The sequence below is a fragment of the Myodes glareolus genome, chromosome 21, assembly GCF_982192425.1.
Source record: "Myodes glareolus chromosome 21, mMyoGla1.1, whole genome shotgun sequence".
NCBI lineage: Eukaryota > Metazoa > Chordata > Mammalia > Rodentia > Cricetidae > Myodes > Myodes glareolus.
This window is the reverse complement of record NC_142046.1, coordinates 10,335,212-10,354,366: the sequence shown is the minus strand read 5'-3', so window position 1 is coordinate 10,354,366 and position 19,155 is coordinate 10,335,212. Positions and strand designations below refer to the sequence as shown.

The 19,155-nt window shown below is 38.0% G+C and overlaps 1 protein-coding gene across 3 annotated transcripts in view; it reads left to right on the top strand.

Moving 5' to 3' along the window:
* Positions 1–19,155, top strand: part of Cntrl (centriolin) — an 87,429-nt gene that overhangs the window by 19,049 nt on the left and 49,225 nt on the right. For all 3 annotated transcript variants that reach the window (XM_048432231.3, XM_048432229.3, XM_048432228.3), the window contains exons 8-13: positions 3,334–3,453; positions 4,479–4,701; positions 6,925–7,034; positions 8,565–8,759; positions 12,553–12,706; positions 13,774–13,994. In XM_048432231.3, the coding sequence (XP_048288188.3) occupies positions 3,334–3,453; positions 4,479–4,701; positions 6,925–7,034; positions 8,565–8,759; positions 12,553–12,706; positions 13,774–13,994 (1,023 nt within the window). The remainder of the gene's footprint in view (positions 1–3,333; positions 3,454–4,478; positions 4,702–6,924; positions 7,035–8,564; positions 8,760–12,552; positions 12,707–13,773; positions 13,995–19,155) is intronic.

The window sequence follows — 19,155 nt, the reverse complement described above, 5'->3', positions numbered from 1 at the left end:
TTATAAGTCATATATATTATGCTCTTCTGCAAGTTATACTGTTTTTATTGTGAACATTTTTTAAAACATTCTTATCCATAATTAACATTTATTTTAACAAATTGAGATCACAGAAATAAATGCAGTGGGAATGAAGGCTCCTTCTTCTACCTCACTCCCAAGGGTTTGTTTTCTGTGCTTCTGTACTGTGTATGTAAGAAGTACACTGTACAATGTAATAACTTTGTGAATATTTTTAAAAGAAATTTTTAATACATATATGTATTTATAGACAATATAGATTCTTCATTTTATCTTTAACAACACAGTTAAAGCTCTCCAAGTTAAAATATAATGTATATATCAATCTTCCTCAGTATTTTAAAAGTCTGTTTTGTTTATTTTGTTCCATTTATGGCTCTTCCATATTTTAGACAATTATACAGACAGATATTTAGATAGCTGTTTTTGCTTTTGAAAATAGTACTACAGAGAAAACTGTGTGGGTGGGTGTGTATCTTACACGCTCACACTAGTATTTCTTTAGCATAGATCACATCAAGTGGAACTGCTGTGCAAAATTCTTTTGAAATTTTGATAAATAGAACCAGCAGAATAGCTCGGCAGGTACAGGATAAAGACCTGAGTTCAGTCTCTGGAACCTACATGGTAAAAGAAGACAGCTATACCCTGCAAGTTTTCACCATAACACACAACATACACACTCACCATGCACCACGCACTCACTCACGTACACATAATAGACACACACACATACACACACACTACAAACACACACAGCACAAACACCACATACAATTAAATATTTTTGATAAATGTTGGTATCCACTTAAAAAAAGCTTATTACTAATTTGTGTTTTCCACAACAGTAAATAAAAGATCCAGCTGGGTTTATTATTGTGAACTTACAGGAGAGAGAAAAAAAAAAGGAATCTTGTTAGTTTTATTTATATATTTTTCTAACTGCTGGAGGAGTGAATATTATATATGCATTTATTGATCATTTGTCTTTCCTTTTTAAATTACCCATTTCATTATTTTGTCTCTTTTTGCTCTCAGAAAGTACTACTATATATTTAAAAGGAGAATTCTAGGTCTTATTTGGAGAGCTTATATTTCCCTTTATCTCTTGCAGGATATGTGATGATGATATCGCTTCAATTGTATAATGATTTGCAGTTTTATTAAGCAATTGTTCATGCACTAAATTAGTTCCTTTATAAAAGAAAAGCTGTGTTGGATTAAGTCTTTGGGCGTCCATTTAAATTGTAGTGGGCCCTATCCCCACCATCTGCAAATGCTAACCCAACTTCCTCTTCGTCGTTTTGCAAGCTATTTAACTCTTACCTTTCAGTGTTCTTATTGTTTAAATGGAATGTTTGCTTGTCCTGCAACCATCATGGCCTTGTGAGAATTTAGTAAGGTTCTAAATGGGAAAATAACTTCAAGTACCAAGTAATACAAGGTGATAAATTTATACTCAGTGATGTCATGTTAGAGCAAGAATGACACAAGTCCTGCTAACTCTTTCCTTCGGTGGTGAATCATCAATGTAGAAATACTAGTGGTAACAGAGCCTAGCTCGCTCCAGTGTTCTCTAGGTAATGTGTTTCTGTTTGCTTTTTCTCTTAGCCCTTATCTTGGTTTCTTGCAGGCCTTTTTCTGCTGAGTCTTTATTCTCCTTTAAGGTAGTTCCTTCAAGACTGAACTGCACACTGTTTTCTGTGGTCTTGCATGATAACTTGTATTAATATGCTTGTTTACATTTTAAGTCTTGAAACTGGTTTGTCTCTTTGAGAATGTGTTTGTGTAATGTGTTATAAATGACTGTATATAGGAGAGGAAATTTGAATGTGAGAGGAGATTTGTGTTATTGTTCCTGCAGTCATCTCTTGATTATCCATAGCCAATATGCTACTAGCATACTTCCCTTGGCTCCTGTGTTGCTCTCATTTGTGCACTTCTTCCAAAATATGTTTTCTGAGGACTTATCATCATCTAAGTCCAGAGCTATGAAAAGCACAAAAGTACTCTGAAAACAAAGGTTCTTTTAGAAAGTAGTCCAAACATGTTCTCTGCTTCCAGTAGTGTTTGCCCTTGTTTTAGCTTTGCTTTGGGGGGAGAAACCTGAACATAAGTTGAGGCTGTTGGTTGTAAATTGTGTCTTTGAGACTCCATCTTTTGAGCATTCAGTAGAAACCTAAATGAGGGCAATGTGTTAGACAGGCTGCAAGAGGACAGTGAAGGCAGCATGGGACAAAGTGTTAGACTTGAAACCAGTTTACACAGATGTGCGCACTGCCTTTCAACCAGTTGCTCAGTTGGGCAGGTTGACTAGCCTCTCCGAGCAGCTTATCACCTTGGAATGGAGTTGTGGAGCCAGGGTGGAATGGCAGATGTAGGTCACCCTCTCCGAGAGCTCAGGTCAGTGCTGTTCCTTTGGATGGGTATTCAGGAGGTGACTGCATGCTCACTCATGCACGGTTTTCATTTCCTGCTCTTGTAAAATGTTTGTGTGTGTGCTTTCTTCTTTTCAACTTTCATTTTGATATTCGTGAAATATTTCTGCATGCTTTTCTGCTTGAAATCAACTCTCAGACCTCCCCCAAATAAAAGAAAAGAAAAGAAAAGAAAAAGAAAAAAATTACTTAGTTGACCTTTAAACTGAACTCAAAGGTAACCTGTGCCAAGGCAGTTCAGCAGTCTGGAACTCAACTTTCTGCATCTGTAAATTCAGAAAATTAGATTATCCTTATATTTTCCTCCCAGCTCCAGAGTCTCCAAGTGTAATCAAAAAGTTGTAATTAGAGTAAAGTTACTATATTAAAAATTACTAATACCACGTATTTGCATTTGATTGAACTTATTTACATTCCTTACCTCTCTGCTACAAAGAGTAATGTTCTGGCCCAGCATGGAGGCACATGTCTATAACCCTCATGCTCAAGAGGCTGAGACAGAGAGATCACACACTCTGCCTGCCAGGACTGCACATCACATTCTGGCAGACATAGTGAGACCCCCCAACACACATACTCACAGCTAAGATTCATTGATTAGAGCCAATCTTTCTCCTCTGTAAAATGTCTCTCGGTGAATTGAAGCAATCATTAAAATCAAAGAATAAGCAAAGAGTTATGTTCAATAAATTAGTACTAATAATTGGGAAACCAGGAAGCATGTACTACAAAATGACTGATATTTATTTTCCTGTTTAGATGAACAACCTAAATTGCTTTTTAAAACTTGACTCCCTATATCCTGAAATAGTATACAGACTTCAAAGGTCTTCTGAAACTCACTGATACTGATTAATCTCATGTTGACCAATAGCTAAAACAGAAAACAGTGGAACTAACTCGAGCATGTCAAAAGCAGTATGCGCTGGAGCAGGAACTGGCCTTTTATAAAATTGATGCAAAGTTTGAGCCACTAAATTATTATCCATCAGAGGTAAGTTTATATTTTTTTAGCAATCTAAAATTAAAGCCAGGATTGGGGGACATAGGAGGAAGACAAGTGACAGGAACATTGAAGGGATTTTTACCATTAATTGCTCCATTTTTTAAAAATATATTTGTATTTGTGTTTGTATGTATATGAGAGAGAGAGGGCATATATTTGGAGGTTAGACAATTTTTGGGAGTCACTTCTTTGCTTCCACTGTGTGGTTCCCAGAGATTGAACTCAAGTGGTCATGCTTGGCAGCAGGTGCCTCTGCCACAAGTGCCTTTACCTGCTGAGCCAGCTCTCCAATCTCACTCCACTCTCTTGATAAAAGGATATCACCAAAGTAAACTGTATTTTGGTTGAGTGTGTGAGCTTGGCTCAGGGAGTTAAAGTAATGTTCTAAAAAGATAAAAATTCCCAGGAGATCCTTGCTGAGAGCCATGTCTATACTTGAAAGCAGTTGTCTTAACCATCTGTATCTGATGCGGATCAATTAAATCCAAACTTTCAACAGAAGTGCTCCAACACCTGAGTGGCAACCTCCTAGCATGGCTTGTTCACTGCTCTCTAGAGTCAGTATTCGGCAGCCGTTATTAGTAAAAATACCAAAGAAACAAGGAACCGCCAAATGACTAGTAATTCCAACAGTATCATGTGTTGTTTATGTTTTAAAATTTAAAATTAATATGTGTTAGATTGAACTCTTACTTATATTGGTCAGGAAACAACATAATACACACGGGCTTTTGGCTGAAAGATTAAACAATATTAAGCAGTCATACAGCTGTGGGTAGTCTTTAGTCAGTTAATCTAAGCTTGTATGCTAGTAGAAGGAAGAGTCCTTTTGAGACCATTTTTAGTTCTAGTTCCTTTTTGAAGATAAAGAATAGCATTAAATCTTTTAGATTCTAGACTACAATATTACTATGACTAATTGAATGATGTATTCACCACTAATAAGATGAACAATGTCATTTGACTGGAAGTTGCTTCTTAATCCCTAAATCTATTGCTATGCTTGCTTTTAGTATGCTGAAATTGACAAATCCCCAGATGAAAGCCCTTACATTGGCAAATCCAGATACAAGAGAAACATGTTTGCCACTGAGACTTTCATTGTCAGCGATGCCCAGGCTGTTCAGATCCAGAAGATGATGCCTGGAGGACAGCTTAGACACAAGCCCGTGCCCCTGAGAGTCCATACCTCGCCGGATGTACAACTGGAAGACACAGAAAAAAAAATAAGTGCAGGTTAAACAAAGTTTCTCTTTTTTTTTTTTAAGATTTTATTTATTATGTATACAGTGTTCTGTCTGCATGTGCAGGTCAGAAGAGGGCACCAGATCTCATAGATGGCTGTGAGCCACCATGTGGTTGCTGAGACTTGAACTCAGAACCTCTGGAAGAGCAGTCACTGCTTTTAACCTCTGAGCCATCTTTTTAGCCCAAACAAAGTTATTCTTAAGTTCTTAAAAAGTATGAGACTGGGGATGTGACTCCATGTTGAACATTTGCCGGGCATGTTCATGTCTTTTGGTTCAGTGTCCATCACTGCAAAAAGTAATGTATACAGGCTTAATACAGGCAGATAGCCAAAATAACTGGATATGCAAGTTGATTTTATCTTATAATTTTTTTGTTTTTGTTTTGTTTTGAGACAGGGTTTCTCTGTGTAGTCCTAGCTATCCTGGAACTCGCTCTGTAGACCAGGTTCAGGCTGACCTCAAACTCACAGAGATCCGCCTCCCTCTGTCTCCCAAGTGCTGGGGTTAAAGGCATGTGCCACCATCACCCAGCTTATCTTATATATTTTTTTCTATTCTAACTGGGTGGACTTCTTTATTTTCTTTTTTTTTATAATAATACCATTCAAAATTTCCACTTCCTCCCCTCCTCATTGATACTACGTATGTTTTAAATGATAAGTATAAAACCTAAGTAGTGATTAATGGGCCTGCTTTTTAAATGATTCCTGTTGTGGTTGAGAATAAGGTTTCTGACAGTAATTGATGGCAACATATTCAAGGAATCAATCTTACAAGAGTTACAGTCAGGTGGTGGTGGTGCACGTCTTTTAATCACGGCACTTGGGAGGCTGAGACAGACGAATTTCTCGTTCAGTCAAAGATATTGCAGTGGAACCCTGTCTGGTGGGGGTGGGGGTCAGGGGGGTATAAATCACATCCTGCAAACAGGTACTAATTTAGTGGTGTAGTTAATACTGAAGCAAGTGAAGAGGCATGAAGACAAAACCCTTCCTGTAAGTTGAAGTAGAGCACTCTCCTTAGGCTTCACCCTCAGGCTGGCCTCGGACTCTTCCCAACGTGCCCTGCAGTCTATTTCCTCAGCAATAGTGTGCAGTCCCCAGTCTAATTCAAGGACTCTTGCCACGCCTGGCAAACCAGTACAGGAAGAAGTTAAGCCAAGAGATACTGAAGGTACTCTGCCAGTATCAGCTCTAAATCCACTTACTCACTGGCTGTGTGGATGTGGAAGATGTGGATGTGACTGGAGTCTGTGCATCTTGCCCCACAATGGAGCTGCACAATGGATTTGTGATCCACTGTGGGGCTCCCATCAATCAGATGGGTAGCACATCCTTGCTTAGCTGATAGTTCCATAGGAGGCAAGGTGGACACTGATTTCTTTTTTTATGTGTATTTTATGGAAAGCTTTGGCAGGAGAAAGCAGAAGCAAATGAGACATGGGTACAGGAGGGTTTTGTGAGAAGATGAAGTGTGAGAAAAGGAAAAAGGCAAAATGAAGTCTGTGGTAGAAAGTAGTAACTGATTTGAGGCCCCCTCCAGAGGGAAGTTTCTGTTTGTCTTAATTTCTTTGTGTTACTTCCCTTTTCTTCCATTGTATTCATTGGTGCAGGGAACAAGCCTAAGGCCTTGTGCACACTGTGCAAGTGACCTTCCTCAAGTCCAGCTCCAGCCCTCCCATAGCAAACTGCTTTTGTTTCAGTTTTTGTTTTTTTCTGAGATAGGATCTCTCTATTGTTCTGGCTGTCCTGGAAATCACTCTGTAGATCAGGCTGGCCTCAGACTCACAGAGATCCGCCTGCTCTGCCTGAATGCTGGGATTAAAGGTGGGTGCCAGCATGCCCAGCTCCAAATGGTGAACTTCTTGAAACTGAATTCCATTGTAAAGCATTTAATCTCTAACAAAGGTGATGGCCCTGGTGACATGTAAAGTACCTACTTTGCAATGAAGTCCTCTTTTCTTAAAGCAGTTCACAGTGGTAAGAGAAATCAAGTCCTTTTCATGTTAGGAATTACACAAATCAAAGGATCAATTATAGTTTTGTAGAACAGAGCTAAGTAGAGATAGAAGCTATCGTAAGTAATACATTTCTTCTTCAGTGGAACAACTTAACTAGGGTGGCATTTGTTGCAAAGAAAATGTAGTAAAAAAATCTTAGAAGTCAGCATTTTTCTCATGTGTGTATATTAGAATTGTTTTAAATTTCAGCACAAATTCGACTGTCAGAACTACACCATGATATAGAAACAGCAGAACAGAAAATATTACAGGCTACTCAAGAATTTCAGCAACTGGAAGAAGCTATACAACAAAAAAAGGTATGTGGAAGCATAATTAAAGATAATTTGTAATGCGATTTTGCTTTTTTTCTGTAGAATTGCAATAGTGGTGTGTGCCGTTAATCCCAGCACTCAGGACACAGAAGCAGGAAGATCTCTGTTAGTCAAGGCAAGCCTGGTCTACAGAGTGACTTCCAGACCAGCCAGGGATATATAGTCATATTAAATCACTTTGAAATGAATTGTTGGATACTTTTAGAGTCAAATATAGTGAAAGCATTACATTCATGATGACATCCTATTAACATTTCACAAAATGTGTAGAAATAAATTACTTAAATTTGACACCAAATGGGGCTGAGAGATGGGTCAGCAGTTAAGATCTACTCTTCCAGAGAACCAGAGTTTGGTTCCCAGTACCCATGTTAGGCAGCTCACACCTAACTCCATCTCCAGAGGGAGCCAACATTTCTGGCCTCCACAGGCATCTGCCCTCACATGCACAAACTCACATGCAGATACACACATAATAAAAATAGTAAAAATAGATATAAAATCTCATCTCCTATACATGTTGCTTCTTGACTCATCTCTTCTAACTAAGCCTCTTCACCTGGGACTTAGTTTAAGAACCAAAGAACATGTCTGCTATGGCATGAAGATTGTCAGACACAAGGTGTGTGTTGCAGAGGGGAGGAGCGAGGGGGTGACACCCGAAAACTACTTTGAGCCAAAGTATTTCATGCAGTTCAAATCCATGTTGTAATTGCATAGGTTAAAATATTTTTTAATGTATTTTGGAACTTTTTTTTTTTATAACAACATCTCACATAGCCCAGGATGGTCTGGAAATTGCTATATAGCTGGGGATAACCTGGAACTGCTTATTCCTGCATCCTCTTTCCAAGTGCTGGGATCAAATGTGTAGACCATCATCCTCAGTCAGCACTACACATCTGAAAAGCATTGCTACAGTTGTTTAAATCGCTGCCTTAAAGATTGGTGGTGGTGGTGCACATCTTCAGTACTTGGCGGGCAGAGGCAGGCAGATCCCTGTGCGTCTGAGGGCAGCCTGGTCTACAGAGTTCCAGGACATCCAGAACTGTTACACAGAGAAACCCTCTTTTGAAAAACCAAAATTGATTGATTAATTGTTTAATTTAGGGGCCCACGGTTCCTGAGGGTTAGAGAGTCCATGACCTTTGTGACAGCAGGCAGTCAGGCATGGTGCTGGAGCGGTAGCTGGGAGATGAGATGATGTCTTGAGACACAACACAAGGCAGAGTGATCTGACTAGGAATGGCTTGTTCTTTGGAAACCTCAGAGCCTGCCCCCAGTAGTACACGTCCTCCAGCAGTGCCAAACACTTACTCTTCCCAAACAACTGGAAATCAAGTATTCAAATATATGAGCCTGAGGGAACCATTTTCATTCAGCCCACCACACCTACATCTCTTATTTTGCGTGTTTTCTATAATGTAGAATATTTTTTAAGATTATAGGCGTTAGCTTTATAAGTTGTTGTTGCTCTCCTTTGTTAATTACATGCTGGGGTTTGGGGAAAATTAGATTTCAGAAGCAGAGAAGGACCTTCTTCTCAAACAGTTGAGTGGTAGAATACAACTTCTAAACAAGTTACGCCAGGAGGCTCTGGATCTAGAAATGCAAATGGAAAAGCAAAGGAAAGAAACTGCCGAAAAGCAGGAGGACATCAACAACCTGCAAGTAGCCATAGAGAGCCTGGACTCCAAAGACCCAAAGCACGTGAGTAAATATGAAATCTTGACTTGTTCTATGGAGACTGAAGATTCTGTGTGTCGGTAGTACATGCCTTATCATTTTTAATGGCAGAACCCTTTCTCAAAGTCTCTTAGTTTGATACATTAAGAGTTAAGTGATGTGTGTATGTGTGTATATAATATATATATATAATTTATATATGTATATGTAATTATATACAAATATAGGCTGTGTATTCATATGAAACATTTACATCCAAAACAAAACAACCTAAAAGTCTTGAAAGAGTGGTTTTCAATAAATAAAAGCACTTTTGGGGGGCCAGTGGTTGAATTTCATTGTATTTTAGAGCAAGAGAGACTTGATTCAAAGTGCCCTGTAAATTTTTTTTCTCCTTAAAGGCAAGAAGTGCTGAAGCAGTGGCAGGGGCAGAGGTCTTTTTTACCTTTTTAATTCTTGATGCAAATATTCTACAAAAACTGCTGTTTCTGTTGAGCATAATAAAACATCTCTCTGGAGTTTGTCATCGTAAGTTGTGAAGTCAAATGTCTGAATGATAGAGTCAGACTCTTGGTTTTTGTCAATCAATACTCTATAAATCTTACTAATGGCTTCTATTTTAGCCACTATTCTGAAATAGGTAAAACTATTTCCTTCATGTTTTCTTGTTGCAGTTTGAATTATAAATTAAGAAAAATGTAAGATGTTTGGACTAACAGAAATAAAGTTTAGTGTGATAGAGCAGTGCACTAGAGCTGCTGTAAGTACTTGACAGATGGGTCACTCTTTAAACATGCCAGTTTCCCGCCTGTGTGCCAGGGTGCAGACAATTAGGACTAGAGGCCAGGTAGTTTTGACAAAGGATCACCTTATAGGCTTAAAATACTTCCAAAAAAAAAAAAAGCTAAGAGTTAGTATTCTCACTGAAAGTATTATTTTTAATTGTGGGTATGCATGCATATGTAGTAAACATGCACATTTGTGTGCGTGCATATTGTATATATGTGGAGGCCAGAAGTCATTCTCAGTTTTCAGCCTCATTTGTTTTCTGTCTTCTTCAAGTATTAATTTACTTGTTCATTCTTTCATTTTTAAGACAGGATCTCTTACTGAATCTGGAGCTAAGTAATTCAGCTAGACTGGCCAGTGAGCTTCAGAGATTGTCCTGTGGCTCCCCCACCCCCACCCCGGAGGGCGGGGGTTATGGCCTTGTGCTGTGCCTGCCTTACTTGAATGCTGGGTATCCAAGTTCAGCTTTGCATGCTCATAGGTCCATCTCCCAAGCCCTAAAAGTCTTGATTATTTTCGAAAATTTTTGTTAGAAGAAAATTCAGAGATTTTTAAGTACTATGATGTGTATTGTAAGTACATGATAGTCAGTAGTATTTTGCTTTGTTACGTTATGTATTAAGAGTCGTGCATCTGTGTAAAGGTTATCCTAACAATAGAAAACTATATCCCCCTGGAAAGCAGAAGGAAGCAGCCTGATGGTCCCGAGTCCGATTGCTTCAGCAAATGACGGGGACTTCCTGGGCAGAAGGGGATTTACTTTCACTGTGCTTCTGTGGAGTATCACAGAGAGGAGAGGCTAGACACTCAGGAATGGTGGCTTAAGTCTTGAGGGCAGCTAGAACCCATCTGCTCTATCCATCAGGTAGGAGTAAGCCGCACAAGTCCCATCCCCACACCAGAGCATGGCATTCTCAGTTCACCTCATCTCAAGTTTTCACTTTGCAGAGGGTAGAAATGTGACCTAGAAAACTAAATTATCTGCCTCTGATCACTCTGAGGAAGAGACAGAGCCTTGCTTAAACTGCTACAACAACCCTTTCCTCACAAAAGGATTAAAATCCAAAATTAAAGATAAAAAATGAAAAAGAGAAAATGGCATTTAAAAATCGAGTCCTATTTTAGTTACCAGATAAAGGAACAGTTTTCCCAACTAGAGGACCGGTTATCACTGGGCAAACAATACAGATCTGTGCTGCTTTGCTTTTCTAGAGGGAATTAGCCTAGTGATCTTTCAGCCTCTGGGCGTGATTGGCCCTCGGGAGCTTCCTGTGTTTTGATTTAAAGTTGGGGGCGGGGCCTGTTCACTGAGCCTGCTGGTGACTGGGCTAGCTCAGCTGTCACTCACGCTGGTTTGTGGCGCTGGGAGGTTACTTAGGCACAGAGGCTCTTGCAAAGATGTGGCTGTCAGAGTGGGAAAGACACATGGATCTGAAGACGAGCTTAGCTTTCCTCCCACACTTTTTGTTCTCCACGTCTCAGTTGTAAACAGAACAGATTCGAAGTTAAGGTATGGTCGTTCCTCTGTGTACAGAGAAAGGGCTTGGAAGGAGGAGGGGCCAGGTCTGTAAGTTCCTGTTTTCACAGTAACTCTTTTGTGAGCTCCACTGCTGCAGGAAACCGCAGGGTCTGCTGTCGCTCCATGTGTTTACTGCCCAGCATGGACATCTTAAACCACATGTTTGCCCTGCATATAGAGGTTGCAGTGCACTTTTAACGGGGAATTTTAAGAGTTGTTGGTTAAGATATAAGTATAGTAGGGGTTTTGTTCATCTTTGAGCCACCCAAATCTAGGGAGTAGTACAATTAGGATGTAAACTCTTATCTGCAGTAACTGAGTGTCCACAGACTTAAGGTGAGTATTTGGGGAGTGTAGGGAAAGGAAAGATTTGAATATCCCATCAAATTTATCCCTAGTAAAATAATAGCTGATGTTGACAATGATGTTGCCAGTCATTTGTTCTCCATTTGAAAGAAGACCTCTCAAACGGAGGGCATTTTTATCTAATCCAACAGGTTTTAGGCTTGTAAACCTTAGTGTTTGTTGTTCAGGCTCTGACTGTTCAGACGAGTTCTCCCTCAGTTATTGTTCTAGTCTTCTGAACCTGTTGGGTAAGGGTGGAATGAGTGGGAAGGCAAAATTTCTCTCAGGAATTACAGTGTATGTGAACTTTTGCCTAAGGACATCCAGTCAAGACGTTTGATTGATCTGAGACTCAGGCTTATATTTGTGAAATGAAAGGTTAGACAAGATAATTGGTTCTCTGTTTTCCCCAGCACACCTGAGGGAGATAATCCATTACTTTCAGGTAGCGGTGGCTGGCTAATGTCATATTGTCAGGAAGCAGGAACAGAGGGTGTGTGGGCCTGTGGGTCCTGCGTTGAATACTTGCTGGGATAGTGGCCTCTGACCACTCTCACTATTCCCAGTTTATTGTATCTAAAAACAAATGTCGGATAGGAGATAGAAAGTAAATGGGAATTCTGAGAGTTTGTTTATCACAAGTCTCCATTTCCCTTCTAAAGTACATGTAAATGTAATTTTCACATTAAAAAGGCATTAGTTATCAGTAATAAAACTCCCTACCCCAAAATTTTGTAAATATAGAAACCCTTAAGTAAAATCTCGTAGAGTCCTTGTACACAGATATAACACTTATCTTTATTTTGGAATGTACTTTTTGATGCTTCCTGTAAATATATTGTTTTTCAATATAGCTAGTGTTCGGGAATCTTTTTTTAAAAACATTTAATGCTGTGCATATAACACTGAAGTTTTCTATAAGACCTAACATTTGTGACCTTGAACAAACGGCTTACACTCCCTGATCAGCTCTGTTTTCTCATCTTATTTCAAGCCATCCTGGGGTTTTAACACTTACATGAAAATACTACAGGGCCTAACTCAGAGCAGATGGAATTGTAAAATTTTATTTTCTATTCTTCCTTTTAAAGCATTGATAAAGATTGTTATTTTTAAGAGTTTTAAAATCTTGGGTTGTATTCCTTTTTTTCCCCCTAAATCCAGTCCCATATGAAAGCTCAGAAAAGGGGTAAAGAACAGCAGCTTGACATTATGAACAAGCAATACACACATCTCGAGAGCCGCCTGGATGAAATTCTGTCTAGGATTGCTAAGGAGACTGAAGAGATCAAGGATCTTGAACAACAGCTTACTGACGGTGAGAACTGAAGTGTGATTTAACGGAACAGTTTCAGTGCTGGCAACAGTTACCCAGAGAGATGTCTAGGACTTGCCTGGATACACTCCAGGTCTCAGTACTAGTGCTTGATATGGAAGTTTTGCTGAGATTATCCAGAATGTCTAATAAAATTTAAAGCATTTTGTATTATTTGGTTTGTTATATTGATGACAATGGGCAAGAAGTCAGTAAGAGCTTGGTCATTGATTATCTTCTATGGCATAAACTCCTTTCGGAGCCCGTTTATGTAGGAGACTCATCTAGTTTCAGAAAGGAAGAAGTCTGGGTCCACATTTGCAAGGTACTTTAAAAGGGAGCATTTTAGAATAGTGATGTGTTAATGAGAGCCTGAGCTCAGTGTAAAGCAAGATTCCATTCCCTGATTGCCATCCTGTGTGTCGTCTTAAACTGGTTACTGTCTCGATAATTAGTTGTTGAGAGAAGTTTTCATAAAGTATCCTGCAAAATAGAGTATATCAGCATACACTTAAAATACTTACTGAAAAATGTATGTGCATGGATGTTTTGCCTGCAAGTATGTCTGTATACCTTGTGCATGCAGTGCCCATGAAATATAGAAGAGAGTATCGGTTCCCCTGGGACTGAAGTTACAGCCATATGTGAGCTGCCATGACAAGCAGCCATTTGCTCATAACTGATGGGCCATTTCTCTAATTTCCATGATACCTTTTTTTGAACCCTTCAGTCTGTATATTCTGCTGCCAGTCTGAGACTGGTGTTAGTCTTATATATTGTGGTCTTGATTTGTGTGTCCAGTAAGAACTCATAGTTTTATTATACCTTTTTTATTACTTTAGCAGAGATTAAAATTTTATAGCATTAGGCATTCTGGAAATATTTGTCATAAATATGTTTGTCTTATTGTATACTTGCAAAATATTCCTATATTATAGGACATAAATTTTTCTATCTTGAAAGATAAAGTAAATAAGAAACTTAGAATTTCACTCTGGGCTAATAGCTAATCACTAAGGAGACAAGTACTTCTAAAATACATATTATCTTTTTGTTTTCATCTTGCATAGGCCAGATAGCTGCAAATGAAGCTCTGAAGAAGGATTTAGAAGGTGTCATCAGTGGGTTGCAGGAGTACCTGGGGACCATCAAAGGCCAGGCAGCTCAGGCCCAGAAGGAGTGCAGGAAGCTCCAGGATGAGAAGGAGACATTGCTGCAGAGACTGACAGACGTCAGGCAGGAGAGGGATGAACTGGAAATAGTTGCCATGGATGCAGAAAATATGAGGAAGGTATGATTTCTTTCTGTCTGTTTGTTTGAACCAAGAAATAAATGCTGTCCAAATTTAGTTTGAAACAGTGCCACTGTAAGTCACAGCAGGGTTAGTGGCTGTTTGGTTTGTGCTCTTTACAGTGAGGACGATGACAACTACTGCTCATATTCTGCACACTTGGAAGCATTATTTTTCCTTTACTCGGATAGTTTATTTTAGCTTTGTTCCTTTTCCCTAAAGATTGCCAAATAACTAAAGATCAATAAATTGTATCTACTAAAAGTATTGTATGAAATGTTTATGTTGAGTTTATTCAGTAGAATTATAGGAAGAACATGATTCATCTTACTGTTGTTACTTGGTAACTGACGTCATTTTACAGCTAATAGACATAAGGTTATGAGTTCTAGCTTTCATTTGTTGCCCATCCTCATCACTTTGAGGATTTCCCTATTCTGTTTTAGTAACCTTTTTCAGATAAAATCTTACTAATAGTCAGATGGTGGTGGGGCACACCCTTAATCCTAGCACTTGTGAGGTAGAGGCAGGTGGATCTCTCAAGCTGAACACATCCAATGAGGGAAATTGTGAGTCAGATAATCCCAAGCTAACTCCAAAAGTGTATTCTAAGATTATTCTTTATTGTAAGGGAAAAACTCATGGAACAGGACTAGGGGCTAAACCTCAAGGTGTGGAGGACGGGAACAAGAGAGAGAGCTGGGCGGGCTAGCAGCTTTCTCTGAGTATCCAGAAGTCATGCCCCAATCTGGTCCAGCCTCTTAAAGGTCATTGGCTGAAGGAGGTTTCCCGTTACCTCCTGCTTTTGTCTAAATGAGAGAATTCCAAACCCACAATACAAGACTATATATACTATTTTATCATACAAAATTGGAGTTACAAACAGCATAAACAATATTAAGCAAGGAACATATGCTAAATGTTTTAATAAACATTCTATCCTAAGGAGTCTTGTATTCAGAATGGCTTAGCTAGATCATAAGAGAAAGATAACTACTACTATCCAATCTTCAACCCCATTGAAGGCCTGAGAAGGGAGATAATATTACTTGAGTAGGTAGGAAGTGCAATCAACAGCTCCCCAAATGTACAGTAGATGACAGAGACAACAGGCTGCCTGAGCAATCACTCAAACTCTTATTTGCAATATTGAAGCAACCAACTTTGGCTAAGGCCTAGAGTAACTGACAGACCATTTTCAGAGGCAGGAAATTTTTCAGAACCATCTTACCTTGTCTTGGCAAGGTTTGGCAGTCTTTTTTTCTTGTTTTTGTTTATCCTGCTTGTTCAGTCTGGATGCCATGCACTTTGCCAGTTGTGCCAAGAGGAAAACAAGATCCAAATCGAGTGTCTTTGGTGCTCAATATTGTCTCGGGAATAGATCGGTGCTACAAGGAGCAATTGTGTCTCACATCAACAGAACCCTAAGTTATTTAAATGCCATGCTCTACAGATCTTTGAAGTAGTTGAAGATTATCTATCTATGTAGAATACAATCTCTATGTGTCTAAAAAACCTAATTAGTCTGACTATAAATACTACAAACATGAATGACTCTTGACCTATAATAATATTATGCCCATTATATATATATATAATGCCTATATAACATAAAGACTAAGACTTCATATCAGAATATTAAACAATATTTAAACAACTGTGCAGTGAATGAGGACAATGATCTTAAAATATAAACAATGTATAAATGTCTTGATCAGAGGTATAAATATATAATGCATTGTGATAAATTTATCCTAAAAATGTATCAAAATGTCTTAAACAGATATAGAAACATGCATGCATACACTGTGATAAAATAACTGCATAGGTGTACAAATATTGTAAACAGAATTAGGAGCATATTCATTATAACAAAATATAATATGAACTTGTATCAATATACAAGAATCTCTACCAATATAAATTGTCCATAAATAATAGCTCACAAGTATTTACTCTATTACTCACTGTTTTTATTATTAGTGTGAGTAACTTCACACTAATCTACCTATTATCCCATTCAACTTCCCCCTTATTTTTCAAGGAGATCTCTAGGTCTTCTTAATTTCCATCCCAACCCCCAACTAATAATCAACCCCTAAATGGTGTGCCTAACCCTGAGGACAAACTTTGTTGGGAGAGGGGATGTTGTCTTCTAGAATTGTTTCCAACTGTCATGGGAGCAATGTTCTTTCTCTGGGATCCTGTAAAAGTAAAATGATGGTTAAGTTTCAAGATTACTGTCTTGTGTAATTGCAAATGGTCTCTGAGTAGTCGATAGGGTTTTTCTAAAGTTCTTATTTGGAGTTCTGGCCAGAACGTTGTAAGAAGGCAAACCATTTCAGCAGCTGGTACCCAAAAACCGGTCTTAGAGTAGCATTGTGATGTCATATCAACTAGGTGTAGGCATTGTTATGGGACCCCCATCTTCTTCCTGGAAACATCAAATATTACTGCAGGAAAATCTACTGTTCATTGTGGAAAGCTGAAACATTATTCATATGGACATATACATGATATAGACAAAATAGGCATGGAGAAGAGTAAAATTTTTTCCTAAATTCTTTCTTCTTTCTGTCCCATACCAGATGGCTCTAGACATGAGACAGAAAGTCTGAATTTTTCCTTTAACAACTTGCTTGGATTTAGAGAAGGATAGCCATTCCATCTCCAAAGCCAGCTTTTTATATGTATGTATATATAAAGCATATATACATATATCATATATATAAAATTTATATATCGTATATATAAAATGATTTTTTTTCATATAACCTGTCCTCATAAGTCATATTCCTTTTTGCTTGGTGATCCTTTCTGGATACTTATTTTTTTCCCCTTTAGGCATCCAAATGTCCAAGGTCTCTTGACTTTTTGAGGATGTGTACTTTCCTGTATCGACAAGAATATAACCCTGCCACAACCCTTATGAGGTTTCCTTACCACCTGTATGGTTATCACCTCTGTGGATGAGCTGTCATTTCTCTTTTTCAAGAGGGTTCTCTTTTTCAAACCAAATCTTTATTAATTTTGATAGTATCCCTAGTTTTTCTTCTCCTGTGGAAACAAGAGCGAAACCCCTTTACCAACATAGCACATCTCCTGATTTCCATTGTGAGGTCAACACATCTTTGAAATACACCAGCTGATTTAATTCAGAAGTTTTTCTATTATCCAATTTCTCTCTGCTGCCATTGTTCCTTTCTCATTAGTGTTAAGAAAATTCAAGGTTAATAAAATATTATGCAATCTATTTCTGGGGGTATTTTCCATCCCTTTCTGTTTGTTTAGCATACTCTTTATAGTTCAATTTGATCTTCCTCTGTCTGACCTGTAAGATTATTTGGTATACCTGTAATATGCTTTATATTATGATAAGCAAAAAAAAAACTGTTTGAATTTCTTAAGATACATATACTGGACCATTGTCTGTCTTTATTTGTGCAGGAATACCCATGATGGCCATAACTTCTAGTAAATGTGTGATTACTGAATCAGCTTTTTCTGAGCTCAAAGCAGTTGCCCATTGAAAACCTGAATAAGTGTCAATGGTGTGGTATACATATTTTAATTTTCCAAATTCTGTAAAGTGGAATACATCCATCTGCCAGATTTCATTCCTTTGAGTACCCTTTGGGTTACTCCCTGCAGGTAACAGTATTTGGTTATAGAAAGCAATTAGGACATCTCTTTATAATCTCCTTAGCTTGTTGCCATGTAATAGAAAACTCTTTCTTTAAACCTTTGCTATTCAATTTTTTTGTGAAATTATGATACCTTTAGCATACTTCCAATCAATTAATCGATCAATTTCTGCATTACCTTGTGCTAGAGGTCCTGGCAGACCTGTGTGGGGATCAGTTGTGTGTTATGTATATGGGACAAAGCCTGTTCCTGATTATGTCTTGAACCTGAATGAATAATGAAGTCAATTATGTTTCATCTGGTATAAATTAAGTGGTTTCATATTGTGAATCAGTAACTATATTGAAAGGTCCTTTAAAATCCCTTAGTACCATGAGAATAGCATATAATTCTGCCTTTTATAAAGAATTATAAGGGCTTTGTTCCACCTTACTTAATTCTTCCTATTTGTAACCTGCCTTTCTGGTTTATTTGCATCAGTTTAGAATGTATGGATTCCAATTATTGCTGCATCATGTACAATTCGGGGAAGAATCCAAGTAGTTCTCTCTATAAAGTTAATTCTATTGCTTTTGAGATAATTGCTATTAATTTCTCCCCAAAATTAGCATAAGCTCATTTCCATGGTTCATTGTCTTCCCATAACTTTTTAATTTCATCAGTAGCAAAAGGCACTATCATCTCTTCTGGGTTTATTCCTGCTAGTTGGCAAAGTCTCAATTTTCCTTTTATAACTAATTCAGAGACCTTTTTCCACATAAGTTTTTAATTTTTTTACTTTGTTTATGTGTTAAAAAGATCCATTCTAATATAATATGTTCCCTCTCTATTAAAATTCCTGTAGGGGAAATTCTGGAAGGCAATATGGCTAGAATACAATTAAGATTTGGATTCACCTTATCCACATGTGCCTCCTGTAATTTCTCTTCAACGACCATTAATTTTTTTTCTACTTCAGCTGTTAATTTCCTGCTACTATTTAAGTCTTTGTTACCATCTAAGGTTTTGTTTAAATGAATTATTAGATCAGGTGTTATCCCAACAGCTGGTCGTAGACTGGAAATGTCTCCTAACAATCTTTGAAAGTCATTAAGAGACCACAGTCGGTCTCTCCTAATTTGTGCCTTTTGTGTTCTAATTTTCTGTAAAACTACTTTATAACCTAAGTAATTGACAGAATCTCCTCTTTGGGTTTTTTCAGGAGCAATATGTAATCCCCATTTAGGCAAAACTTTCTTTACTTCTTCAAACATTCTTTCTAAAGTATCTACATTTGAATCAGATAACAAAATGTCATCCATGTAATGGTAAATTATAGACTTAGGAAATTGTTTACATATTTTTTCCAATGGCTGACTTACAAAGTATTGGCACAGGGTAGGACTATTGAGGATTCCTTGTGGGAGGATGGTTGACTGGTATTGCCTAGAAGGCTGAGAATTATTATAAGTAAGCACTGTGAAGGTAAATTTTTCTCTGACCTTTTCTTGTAAAGGTATAGTAAAGAAGCAATCTT